Source organism: Scatophagus argus, chromosome 12, assembly GCF_020382885.2.
Source record: "Scatophagus argus isolate fScaArg1 chromosome 12, fScaArg1.pri, whole genome shotgun sequence".
NCBI classification, from domain to species: Eukaryota; Metazoa; Chordata; class Actinopteri; family Scatophagidae; genus Scatophagus; species Scatophagus argus.
In genome coordinates this window covers 7590392-7604878 of record NC_058504.1, presented here as the reverse complement: position 1 = coordinate 7604878, position 14487 = coordinate 7590392, and the positions used below count along the sequence as shown (strand labels likewise).

Below are 14487 nucleotides of genomic sequence, written 5' to 3'. Positions count from 1 at the left end.
CCTACACACTTCTACACATGTATCTGTAACAGTCAGCAAACTGCGGCTCAGTTGAGTGAAGTTTCCACACAATGCTTATTCAGTGGGTGTTGCTGATTGGCTTTGACATCTTCTCTTTCATGAAAGACTCAGCCAAGGCACTCCTCAAGTCTTAGCCATGACCTGTCTCAAGGCTATGTGTCAACTGGCCACATCCCACTGACTCATTGTAAGTCTTGGCAGTCACAAAGATGTGTCATTACATGCCAGAGGAAGCTGAGGAATGGGTAGATCGTGAACAACCCACAAATAATCTGTTAGCCCCTTTGATTGGCTATTGATGACTCTGTGACCTTGTCTGTTCCCAGGTGTCCTACGTGAAGGCCATTGACATTTGGATGGCAGTGTGCCTCCTGTTTGTGTTTGCTGCCCTGCTGGAGTACGCAGCAGTTAACTTTGTCTCAAGGCAACACAAGGAGTTCATCAGGCTGAGGAAAAAGCAACGACAGCAGAGAATAGTGAGTGTAAATCACACACACACACACACATATGCGCTAACACAAGCTAAAACATGCTTATGCACGGATATAACAGATTCTAAAATGTAAGGAGAGAGTGCGCACACACACTCACTAATCCTTGACAGTCTCTGTGACATTGACTTATGTCCCTTGTCATTGTGGGACGCTGTATATTGAGGAACTGGCAACGTGAACAGCTGGCTGTCATATTACATGAGGAGGTTTTCAGTTCAGCTTGGTTCTATGGTGAGCACTGACCTGTGAAGAGCTTCTGTGATCCTTTCCCCCCGTCACTACATTTGACACAGAGCAACAGCCCATCTACCAATAATGTCGCACTTGGATACCCTAACCCTCCATTCACACTGCAACACCAATACATTTCAACTGAATACAAAGAACTCAATCCATTCTTAATTTAGCAGTCTTTTCTTAATGTCATATCAGCAATCTGTAAGGCATTAAAGGGAAAATTTGCTTCATTTTATGTGCCTATCCAATCAGCGTTTCTTGCTAAATGTAGTCAGTTGAAGCAATAAATTCTTTTTTGTGTGCTATATTGAGCGAGAAAACAGTTTTCCTGCTCTCAGAGCTTGGCCTGCAGTGACTACATGTACCAAGATGCACTGCGTGAAACCTTTTGATGCCCCCGTTCACTTAGCAAGTTACCTGCTGGGTGCTAATCGAATGCATCATCAACACTGGTTCGACAGCCACGTAAAAACAAATTTGGCAAATTTTCTCTTTAATACGTTATGCAGTGAGATCATTTCACCCTGACCTTCAGCAACATTTCCATAGTGGAGAGGAGGTCACGTGGCTCAGGTCCTCAGCTTCGTTCTGTACAAACAACATCTACTTCATGTCTATCCATCCTGGAAGACATTTTGTTTTTTTATCTTGGTGTCACTTGTCATCCAAACACACCTCCTAAATTGGATCCAAGTGTTGAATTATGGTTATGAAGGCAAACAGCTTCCAAGCTGACAAAGTGTTTACAGAGAAGTCAGAGACCTTTCATGACACAGAGGGGTTTGTCTCAAGAGAAACAGACGGGACATCTTGAAAATCCCATTAAACAGCTCACAGGCTGGGAAGCTTCCCGGACTCGTGGCAAAGTTCCCTGAAAAGGCAGAAGAGTCCAGCAGGTTTAGTGGGCAATCTGCCCTCCTGCATCGATACAGGACAGAGAAAATGATGGTCTGTAGAGGGAAGGACTTCCCCTGTCCACATCAGGTGCATAATTACTCCCACTGAGGAGTCTGAGGTCGCAAACTATCCATCTGAGAGGTATTGATGCATGAACCCATGTCTTGTACTCGAGCGAGGCTGGGAATCTAAGTGTACAAATCCCAGACAGACCAGCTTTAATCAATGCATTTTACCAGTTTTGTGTCTGATATCTTTAGTGTTTTTCTAGCTAAGGCATGTATACCCACACGTCCCTCAATATCACAAAAATAAAACAACAGAGCTTCCATTTATAGCCTTTGCAGAAATAACTTGAACTGGCTCCTTGAGGATTCTTTATTCATCTTCAAAGCCAGTTTCCTAAACTAACAGCTGCAGATAATGTCCCATATTAATCACACACGCAGTGCCTATTTAATTAAATGTCTGCTTGAGTTTGTTGTTTCATTTTGAAGTTTTTTTATTTTTGGCATGGCACTGGTAGGCTTGTCATTTAAATGAAGCGAGTGGAGAAAGCTATAACTATGTCGAAAACTAATTATGATTTCAACACTAATTAATTTCTCTCACAAGAGAGAACCAAAGTCTACTTTTAAACAACAAAAGATAAAATAAAGAGCAATAAATCTTATTCCAATTAGCCATGGCAAATCCGGTTGTACATACAGACTTGAATCCTTCAGGACTGTCCTGACTATCCAACGATCCTGATCCGGCTTACTTCAGTCCTTTGAGTCACTTGAGACCATATCACCAAGAACTGACCGGTGAAACCCAACTCCAAAGTCCTCTTGGGTCATGCAAGTACAAGTCTGCACAATTGAGGATACAGGCAATATCCCCATAACCATTAAACACATAACACATGGTGTTTCACTTCCAACTACAGGTCGGAGCATAACATAGTACTATAGATTTTTTGCTTCAACACATCCACAGGATTCGCGACTCTGACCAAGAGCCAGTAAAATCTCAGTTACTGTCACAAGCTATTTGTTTCAACAGTTTCTTGCTAAGAAGTACTTAGAACAAATGAGGTAGATTATAAAGAGATTCTGAATGGCGCAGTTTCTAATTTTGTATTTATATGGGTTGTTAGCAGCAAGTGCCGCCAAGCACTCAACAGATCCAGGTTAATGAAGAGGGGGGTTTGTGAATCTCGGTTATTGTTAGGAGCCGAGTGAATTAACCGAGTGACTCAGGACTTGTGCATGTCTAATTTCAATTTGTCTACCTTCCTTTTCAATGGAGATGTTGGCCAGTCAGCCTGGGAGTGTTGAGTCGTTGCGGAAAGCAAATGACATCCCTGGTAACAACTCGACCTACAGAAATATGAATCAGCACTGCAGCGTCTGTGCCAGGGTAAAAAAAAGTGAACCCTGTGTCCATACCCATAGTCCTCGGAATGGATTGTGTCGTGCAACTTTGATGTCAAATCTGAATATGTCCTGGCATCTGTCCCACAACCAAACCTACTATGTGCTGATCTTGCCCCATCACTACAGCCCTCTTTGTCTGACCTTCTGACCCTTTATATCACTAATTTGCAATTCTTGCCCTTTTATCCTTTCCCTATGTGTCTCTATTTGCCATCTGCCTTTTAAACACCTTTGTTCCCAGGACACTCAAAACGGTGGCCATTTACTAAAGAAAGCAATAATTTTATTTGTTTTTTGGGGTTTTTTTTATCCAATCTAATTTAGCAACTAATTTAATAGTTCAACATTACTGGAAAGAAACTCATTAGCGTTGTTGACAGGAATTAGGTGAGAAGCTTGAAATTCTGTCTCATGCCTGTGTGGTAAATATGAAGCTACAGTCAGCAGCCAGTTTAGCTTAACATTAAAACTTTAAACTAGTGGAAACAGATGGCCTGACTCTGTCAACAAGCAAACGACATTTGCCTAAATTGAGAAAATGTAAAAAATGAACATTGCCCATATTTACAGTCTTTATGCTAAGCTAAGCTAAGCTAATCATCTCCAGGCCATAGCTTCATGCTTACCAAACCATTATCTTTTAAAGCTATCTGCAAATATGTTTTGAGGGAAATGCAGTGCTGATCAAATTGTGCTTTCTATTGTGAACAACAATGAGTAAACATTAAAGGAACATTTCACCCAAATATGAAAATTCAGCCATCTACTAGCCCCCCACTGATGAAAAGTCAGGTGGATTTTCTAAGTACAAAAAGTATTTCTGAGGCAAGATCTGACATTATGAGTTCTTGTTGATCCCTTCTGTCTGTGAATGCACACATTTATGAGTGGATCAATAAAGCACTAGCACTTAGTTAAAAAGTATTATGAACACATTATGATACACTATGAATGCCCTGATGCCACTTTAAAGGTGAGGTCTGGTCTGCTTAGTTATATGAAAACTTAAATCACTGTTCATCAGGCTCAATTCTCCATAGAGCCCTATGTGATAATCACAGCACTCGCAAATTAACTTATGGCAGCAAATCTCGTGTGTAGCTGCTGCTGAGAGCACAGGGCACAAGCGATGAGCACCTATTAGCTTTAGAGAAACACATCATTAGACTTTAGTACATGATGTACTGTATTGTTTAGGAAGGTGTGGGGGGATAATTAAGCTGTGCTGGGAGAGCTACAACTCCCTATACCCCTGTTATATGGTGCAATTTGTCACTGGGGCAACACATAGTTAGTAACCATGAAGTCACTCCCAACCAGGCAAATGTTGGAGGGAGAAAGTTTAAAGTAAATGAAGTTAGCAGCAGCAAAATAGTGAAGGTGCAAGCAAAGGGCAGTTGGCTGAGATCAGAGGTAGAGAAAGCTTGTAAAGGAATAAATGAATATACTGCACAAGAGAAATTGTGCAATCCATATAACAATAAGAGACAGGTGGAAACTAGTGTGAATTGCATTAGCAGTATTTGACAGTAGCTGGTAGGGTCTCACTGCCAAGTCTGTCCAGCACAGAGACGCGAATTTCGGCAGACTACCAAAGAGCTGCCAGGGTCAGTGAGAGAGAAAAGGAGAGACTGGGGGCGGTGCAGGGATCAGAGCTTTCAGGACACTTCACACTGACTACTAATCATCCAATTTAGATCCAACATCTTCACTTTCCCTTGCTAAAGTGAATCTCTGAAAGTGTCAGAGGGCTGTCAGAGTTAAGCTGCATATCTATTAATATTCTCTTCAGAGGGCGGGAACAGTGTCTCATTCACTGTAAAGAAAAAAAAAAAGTCCCCTGCCATTCATCAAAGCATAATGCCAAGTTTTTTTTTGGGTGGGATTGAGATCATGACTTTTTATTAATAGGCATTTTGAAAGGTCTATCATTCTGCAACTTTGAAAAGAGCTGGAAAGGAGAGATGGAGGTTAATTTTTTGATTAACTTTTGAGAATTTCTTTCTTCTTCCTAATGAGCATGCCCTCTGATTCCCCTCTTTGTGTCATAGAAAATTCAAAAAGCTTAATTAATGAAAGTTTATCTGAGGTTAGTGCTCCTTTTAGCCCCAGTTTGTGCCTTTCATGTATTATCATTACATTTGAACCACAGAGGTAAGAGCCAACTCTTTGAAAAATAAATACATCAATGTCTAATTAAACTTACTGTATGAAAATTTTAAATTCTCAAAGACACTTTTTACCACTTGCTGCATGACAAAAGAGACTTTGAACCTATTTATCAAGTTTCGGTTGTATTACCTAACCCTCACAAAGGTGGACGCAATTACATAATGTCTTTGCTTGATTTATACAACATGAACCAACACATTTTATCAGCCCTTTTTTTATTTTTTTTTAGATAGTTTATTTTATATTTTCAAATAACTTATTGACATCTTGTATGTAATCCACAGCTAACTGTAATAGAAAATGATGCAGAAACAGGTCCAATTCCCCCCCAATGAAACAAGATGGTTGGACGGATCTTTTGGTAATAACTTAAGAATAGCAACATGCATTGTTGAATAAGTCTTAGTTGCTCAGACAACTTCAGGTTGTACTTTTTCAGGAAAACAAATATGCAGTGTACCTTTAATGTACTGTAATGGCAACATGAGAAGAGAAACTGGGGCTACTGCATGTTTTACCTTGTGTGAAAAATCAGTCTTAAAAAGCTGCATCCCTGAATTCAAAATTTTCAATGGTGGTTGATGCTTCTTTTTCATCTGCATCCATTCTCAGTCTGTTGCAGTCCCCTGCCCTTTTGTGCTGCTAACACCCAAGGTGCATTGTATTTGGAAATGAACCACTGAGAGGAAATATAGAAAGCGGTATGCTAATTCTTGTTGACAGCAAGAGGTCAATCTGGTTTCCCTATGCTTGACTCCACAGGAGGAGGAACTGGTGAGGGAGAGCCGTGGTTTTTACTTCCGGGGTTATGGACTGGGTCACTGCCTGCAAACCAAGGATGGTGCCACTGTAGAAGGGGCCACAGTGTTCACCCCCCCTCCTCCAGTTGCCATGTATGACGGAGGGGTACTTCACAAGCGTTTTGTGGACCGGGCCAAGCGCATTGACACCATTTCCCGAGCCGTCTTTCCCCTGAGCTTCCTCATCTTCAACATCTTCTACTGGATCACCTATAAAGTGCTGCGACACGAGGACATCCACGCAAATTTGTAAAATGGTTCTCTGCCAAACCCAGTTGCCACATTTTTTTTCTCTCAGAACCAAAACTGCTCGTCAGATCTACATTAAAATGAGGAAATGTGTCAAGAGGCTTATCTGCTTCTTTAACCATTGCTAAAAACTTTGTGCTCAGGTGCGTCTTCAGGATCTCAGACAAAGAGTGATTAAGCTGAGGAACAAGGTTAAGCTGCAAGGATTCAGGCTGGTGTTGTTTGCGATTGCCCTCTCGCTTCTTACATGGTTTGATTTGCCAGGTTTACAAAAAAGAAATGAATTGATGGTATTTGTGGGTTCATGACGTTTATTTGAGATGATGGGAGCTCAGAGAAATGGATGTTGATCCTGGCTGGATGAGACATACTGACTTGAATTTTGACACTACGCATCTTTGAATGAATGTTTTTGAAAATTCAAAAGATAATGGGTTTTTTAAATACCTTTAGATTATAAGAGAGGTACCAATGGGAGTGGGGGAGGTATGGGTCTGATATTTATTAATATTCAATTGGTGGTGATTCTTCAATTTAGAATATACATTATATATGTGTATAAGGTGTATATATATATATATATATTAAAAAAGCTGTTCATTACACTGCACAAAGCACAAATGTGTATTTCCTTTTGTCTAAATTTAAATAAATTGTTATTCTGCCAGGAAACCAGAAATGATTTGTTCATCTTTAAGTTCAAGTTTCAGTTAATTACTTTGTACGAGGATGCAGGAGGTGTGCGCAGAAATGCTTTTTTAACTGCATGAGAAGTTCAGTCACAGCATAACTTCAACAAACACAATTACTTTTCTATTTCAGTCTTTAATAGACCCCATCAGCTCCAAATCCCAAGAGGGAAGGGAAAAACCTTAAGGCAAAGTGGAACTCAAATTCTACAATAACGCAAAGTGGAAATACTGCAGAGGTAAAATAAGTGCAAAATAGGCAGTTCACATCAGTGGCTCTTTGTGAACCTTTTTTTTTTTTTTTTTAAAAAAATATATATATATATCGTAACTGTTATTATTAGCTGTGAAACCACACACTTTCATAAGGAATCTAGGAGTAAATCTGACCAAATTTCTTGAGAAAATTGCATTAGTGCTGCCATTTCTTTCCCCGTCTCTGGAGCAGCTTTGAAGGTGTGAAAATGCAGGGCTGTGGTGTGGTGGTTGGGGGGAGGCACTGTCAGCAACAGAGGACAAATGGGTCTTTTCTTTTTTCTTTTTTTTTTTAAATGGAAAATCAGAGGGTTGTTTTATCAACTAATGAGTTTGAAAAGGGCTTGGTGTTCCACTGCTAATGACAATGAATTCAGAGAGGACGCTCAAGCCTACTGTCCTTTTGTTGGCAATCCTAATCAAGTCCTCTGTATTGTGTGGTTCCCCAGGTAATGAAAAAGAGTGTGTGCGTGCACCCACGTGTGTCTAAGTATATGTGTGTTCTCAAGCATGCTTTTGTTTCCATTTTATCATCTCTCTGTTGTTATATTGATTTAGATTTTTAAAATGTATCCAGTGTTCCATGTTATCTTTTTCAATCACAGCCTATTGTACTGGAGGAAAAGCTGAAATAAGGAGGCTCTGGTGCAGAATTTTATAATAGCATATGCGGCCATCTTTGGAGCATTAAGACAAAACAAGAGATGACAGTTGATGGTTTGCAGGAAAGGTGGAATGCAAACAACTTTATTAAATAAATATAAAAAATGTTAATATATTACAAAAGAATGCGAGGGCATGCATAAGACAAGCTCCTATTGTTAAGAACAAACAACACAGAAAACTGGATTGTAGGGAAATCTTAATATTAAAAGGCATATGAAGGACAGTTTGTCAGTTGCGGTTTATAAACACACTATTCAACATTAAAGTAAGGGTGAAAGATTGTCAACATCTGAACAGGTTGTTGACCTGCTGAGACTCTGACAAACCAACTATGTACAAGCAGATAACTGATAACTGAACTGAAGAATTGTTTATATATGAGGATGTATTCTTTAAAAGGAAAATCCAGCATAGTGTACCTTTAACTTACTGTACAGTGTGTACAGTAACTTACTGCACAGTCAAGTCATTTTTGAAATCAGTATGCACATGTCAAAAATAATGGTGATTGCAAGTCACAGCCCTGCTTTCAAAACCATTAAGTAAGTAATTACTTTAGTATTTGTAATTAAATCATCAAGTTTCACAGATCACTTATAACTCCATAATACAAGTTAATTTTAGGTTGCCTGGCTCTAAAAAAAATGACACTGGGTGGTGTTTATCCTCCTTCGGCATGACACTTTCTTTGTCTTATTATGTGGCAATATAAGGAGCTTTTCTAAATCCACAAACCCTGACTGACATGTTCAAAAGAGGCCCACGATTTCTGGCACATGTCAGAACAGCATGTCCTCCCACCATGTGGATTCTTTCGAGGACATAGGAAGACTGATGGATTCCAGTAATGTAGAATCTTCACTTGGCTGACTGGATTCATGCGCTTTCATTATGCACAATTCCGGAAAGTGTAGTGACTTTTAACAAATATACCCCCCCAACATCTCCAACCGGTCTTCTGTCACAAGGTACCAAAACAAAAACAAAAACATAACCACACTATCAAGCAGTCTAATCTATGAAGTAATGCTCCAATGAAATGATGGACCCAAATGAGAACATTAAAGCCGCTGAGAACGCCTCGTGATGTGTGTTGCTGCGTAATTGAACACCACCAAAGGAGTGTTTTGTTGGTGAATGACACACGTCTAAGTCACAAGATTGTGTGTAAATGAACACACAGTGAGCAGGAGAGAGAGGAATGCACATATGATGTAGCTGCTGGTCATCATGTTCAAGGCATGCCCTTGCTGTCTCCCTCGGGGGTAATCAACATCCCCCCCACCCCCATTTCAGCTGAATGTCAATGGTGCCAGGGATAAAACAGATGTGTGAGCTTTGAGAATGGAGTCTAAGATCTGCAATCAATACTGCTGTCCCTTACAGCACCGGCCTCTTACAATTTCACACATAACAACAGAAATACATACATAGACAGAAAAATAATACTGCTTTGAGTTGGATTTTCACGCTTGATGAAATTTTACAACATCGATCAACTCTACACCATTTGAGCTGTTATCTTTCAGTGGCTGGCTAATCTTGCTTTTAAAAAACAATTCTGATCCTTTTGCGAGGAAAACAATTTCTAATTATATCTTTCTTTCTTTCTTGGGAAAATGTTGTCCTTTACCATCTTAAATGGAGCCAAAAACCTTTTATCACAGCAAGTGTCATTTGTATTATAATTGTTTTGTTCTTCTTATCAGAATAACAGACCATTAACAATAGGTACAACTGTAAAAGTATCAGAATTATAGTAGCCTAGTGTAAGATAAAATCTGTGGTACCAAACATTAGAAATATGCCTGCATCTTGAGAAACCTGCATTGCCTGTTAGACGGCTGCTGGATGAAGAAATAGCAGCCGAAGGGAAAATATTGGTCTCTTTTGAAGGTGATGTATTAATGAGATAATGCTACACATGTCACCTTTAAACATATGTGTAAACAGCGGAAACTACTTGCTCCACACAGCACTGCAGGTGCAAACTTTGTGAATGTCAACCAGCAACGGACATCCTTTCACTCTGAGTAGACTCTTTTGGCTGCATGGGTGGTGTAAAGGTTTAAAGCAAATATCCTGTCTATGGGTTAAATGATGTAATTCTGTAATGCTGGAAACACATGCAATAGACTCTATGTGTTGGTTTGGTTTGCAGAAGGATTTTACAGTACACTGTGAAAGAAATTATATGCACAAAAAGCACTCTACTCTCTACATAAGCTCAGATATACATGAAACCAAAGCAAACCTGAGCTCGTGCAGAAGAAGTAGGAAGACAGAACAGAATTACATTAATTACTGTCACATACATTTATATAAAACATATTTAAAAAGGGAAAGATTTGTCCAGACGGATGCAGTGTGTCATCTCTGATTGTTCTTCACCAACATTTGCATTTGAACATATGTTTGCAGTTTAAAGATACACTTAAGCCTCGTGTTCAGAGAAACTGTTCAGCTCTCAGCCCAGAAAAGATGTTCTGTGTGCGCACGCAGAGTGACGACAAACTAAACAGCATAGGAATATACTGGAATACAGGAATTTGTACTCATGTGCAAAGTGTTGCAGTGGAGGCAATACAAGTTTAATTGCACTTCTGAGTAACTAAGTAGTAAGTACTGGTAGCGTCACTGCTTTCTGAAGCAAACAGCTTCTCAGTAGCTTAGCTCTTTCATTGATCGAGTAAGGGTCAGTACATGGCACCAACGCCAAACACAGGCTGATGCCTATGACATCTTTGCTGCAAAGGGTGAGGACGGAAAGGAAGAGATCCAAAGGAAGTCAATATAGCTTTTTAACCATTTTGTTACTGTGGTTTGAGTTACGATATTGAACACAACACACACACATGCACATTTAATGTACCGTAAAGTAACTTTTAGCTTAGCTCGCAACACTCTACAAGTAGTTTGCCAATACTGCTTGTATGTTGTCTAAAATAAAGTAATGTCACATCACAGGAATATGATTTCTCCAGTTCTAAACTAATTATACAGTTATTAGTATTTTTTTGACCAACAGCAAATTTGTAGGGCAAGTTGAACAAAAGTGTACCCTGACCCACGATTCCATCAGATCAATCCAGAAGGTCCTAACAAAATGGAAAACACATGCTAGTGTGAGACAAAGTGAGCATGAACAGAAATGTAACTGTACTGTAAGACATAGTACCTTTCTTACAAACTGAACAGGCATTAACTCACATGCAAGCCTGGTGCACCAAATACCAACATGTTGTCACTTTACTCTGTCTAGATGCAGAAGGTAACAGAAGCACCAGGTTTTAATGTAGCTCCAACCCAAATGCGTGTGGGTCACACACACACTGAAATTGGTGTCTCGTGAAACCAAAGATCACCGATCTTTTCCTTCACCTAACCAGGTAGCTTTTGTGTCTAATGATACCGAGTATAAAGAAAAATAAGAACAGCAATTTCTCATGTACTTTATCATGTGTGTTTGTGCTACCCATGGCGCAGAGCTCCAGATAATGTATACTGCAAAAAACAGAGAAATGCGAAAAACAAAGCCATCAACAAACACTTTGCATCTACAGCAGCAGTTTAAAATACTACACCAAACTGATTCTCTGGATCTGAGCTTTGTTTACACATATACAGACAGTGTCCGATAGCCAATGTAAGGAAATATGATGTTGAGAAGAGTTGACAAGTCACTCTCTGTCCATCATCTTTGCATTAGTCAAGAAGGTTCATGAGCCATGTATCATTCCTCACAGAAGGTCAGATAGGCACCCAGGCGGTTCAATTTATAACCTTTTCATAACTTGAATCATCTAGAAGTCAAAGTACCTTCATGTTTTCTTCATGTTTTCCTTCCACTTTGTCTCATTTGAATAATGAAATCAGGAAAAAATGCGTCTTCAACTGAGATGCTTTGGAGAACACAGTGGGGGAAACCTACATTTCAAGCAGTGCTGAAAAACTCATCCCTGTGTATATCCTATGTGGGATTCATTTTCACTAATCCCTTGCTGTGCTTCTACATTTCTGTAATTCCAGCATCTGAGAGAAGCCCTACAGCGGGGAAGACTGCAGCTTGGGGGTTTTTACAGGGATAATGGTTATAGACATACTGTACATGTACATTGCAGCAGGAAAAAGAAGGAATTAGTCTCTTTCCAATCCCTCTATAGAGAAAATAGGGACCAATTACAATCAAACCCCTTTTCAAAAGTCCTTTCTTTAAAAAAAAAAAGAAAGATATTTAGAATTTCTTCGAGGAAGAATTGAAGCTCCAAAATTGAATTAGATACAACAGAAATTCTTCATACAAGATGCTATGAAATGAAATTTCTAGCACAATGAACTGGATGTAAGTCATAGAGTTTTAGTACTAAAATTCCCAAGATCTATACATACTGACCCTTAAAGAGCAGCAGTGGAAAATACTAAGTGTCCACACAAACCTTTTTATGGGCCTATTTTTCAGGGTTTGGACTCAGCCCCTTACTTTCAGTGAAGGGAAGACTTAATGCTTCAGAATACCAAGACATTTTGCCAACAGTTTGGGGGAAGCCCTTTTCCATTCCAGCATGACTGTGCCAGACATGGTCAGATGAGTTTGGTGTGGAAGAACTTGACTGGCCAGCACAGAGCACTGACCTCAACCCCACTGAACACCTTTGGGATGAACTGGAACAGAGATTTCAAGCCAGGCCTTTTGGTTCGACATCAGCGCCTGATCTCACAAATACTCTACTGCATGAATGGGCAAAACTTCCCACAAAAACACTCCAAAAGGTCTTCCCATAAGAGTGGAAGCTGTTAAACCTGCAAAGCTGTCTATGTATTTAGAATGCAATGTCATTAAAGTCCTAACGGTCAGGGGGCCAAATACTTTTGTCTGTATAGTGTAAATACATTTACTTGGTCCACAAGAGAGCACTGTCAAGCCTGTACACCATGAAATGTCCCACTCAGTAGAGAAATTAGCTCCAAAAGCTGCACAACAGAATAATGGAACAATAGAATGATATTTACACATTAATGCATACACATTCTCCAGTACCTGCATTTCTGATACTAGGACATACTTGTAATGGAGTGTTTTTACAGTGTGATATTTTTACATAACTTAAAAGGATGTGGATAGTTCTTCCACCACTTAAAAAAAGCAATACAGTTTTGTTATTTCTCTCGCTTGTACCTTCTTTTTTTTGCAGAAATAGTCCCATTTCTCTTCTTCTTCTTCCAAATTAATCACAGTGAAAAGGCCCACATGTAATTGGCCATAGGTCAAAGGACTGACACATGGAAAAGGAGATAGTGTGTGTCTGTATGGGTGGGCATGTTTGTTGCCTTGTTGACTTCCTCAACACTTTTCCCATCCCTCATCCACTCCGCTTGCAGGCCTGCTGCTATTTAATAGAAATAGTAGGATTTTCTCTACCTTTTTTCTGCCCTGTCCATCAGACATGACTCACACTATGGTTAATGCCCAAGAGAGCAAAGGAGGGAGACAGCCCACAGCCTTTTTCCTCTGCTGCTCTGGCACTGATTCATTGCTGGAAAGTAGCTCGAGAGGTGAGCCAACAGGTAAAATAATCATTTCCCTGGGAGACAATGCATGTGCATGTGTGTGCAATAGTGTATCTGAGACAGCTAAACATCTTTCTAAAGAGATAAACATATTCCTCACTGCTCTCAAAGAGTAAATATTACTTTCATCACCTTTCCCTTTGTAGTTTGCAGCAGAGTCCAAAACTCAGACATTTTGGTCCCTTGTTGTGTTTTTAATTCATTACTTTTGTAACCAGATATATGCATAGCAAGCATGCAAAGAAATGCTGGTTTGATCATGTCTCTTTTCAGTTAGCCTTGGGAATTAGTTTCTATGGTCATGCTGTCCATTTATCCTTAACATTTCCTAAGAAACAAAGAAAAGAAAGCCTTCTCTTCCCAGCCTCTTCTCCTGTGGTTTGAGCTTAGCTGATGCAACACTTCTTTAACTCAAACCACACACTTATCTCTGTGCTGACGTCTCCGTCTCAGTAGTGCACCAGAATTTTCCAAAAGCAGAAGCCAGAAGGCTTCACCCACACTTCAGCACCATTTTAACATATTTTTCTTCTTAAAAGTCATCTCAAAATGGTTCCAGTACTTTTCAAAAGGCTGTACTTATTTGCGTCTGCATTTCATTGCTTGCAATCTATATGTTTTGGCTATAGCCTGCATCGAGAGTACAGTATGAATAATTCTTATCTCAAGTCTCACTCACCTTTCTTCACATCTGTCAACCTACAGAGAACCTTTGACTCATTCAAAGAAGATATAAGAGGGCACGATAGCTTTGGTTGAAATTCAGATTACCTAAATCCAGTACTTTTATTCAACGGCTTTGTGATAACTTACCATATCAGGTGGTAGACCTTGGTAGGCTTTGTGTTTGGACAAAGGCTGTAGTATGTTCAGCTCCTCTGACTGATGGCAAATGTTCTTTTCCTTGCAAGCACCTGTCGGAGATACACTCTTGTCCTCCGCTGTTATTTTGGCAACACAGTTGGAGTCCTGGCAACAGCTATCTCCTACATTGTCTATAGACCACCATACTGAAGCG

General features: G+C 39.8%; 1 protein-coding gene across 1 annotated transcript in view; it reads left to right on the top strand.

The window, feature by feature from the left end:
* The window catches only part of glra4a (glycine receptor, alpha 4a), a 40167-nt gene extending 33216 nt beyond the window's left edge, over positions 1-6951 (top strand). Inside the window, exons 8-9 of the mRNA XM_046406818.1 lie at positions 348-497; positions 6005-6951. Coding sequence (XP_046262774.1) covers positions 348-497; positions 6005-6295 — 441 coding nt within the window. The 3' untranslated portion in view covers positions 6296-6951. The remainder of the gene's footprint in view (positions 1-347; positions 498-6004) is intronic.
* Positions 6952-14487: the final 7536 nt, after the last annotated feature.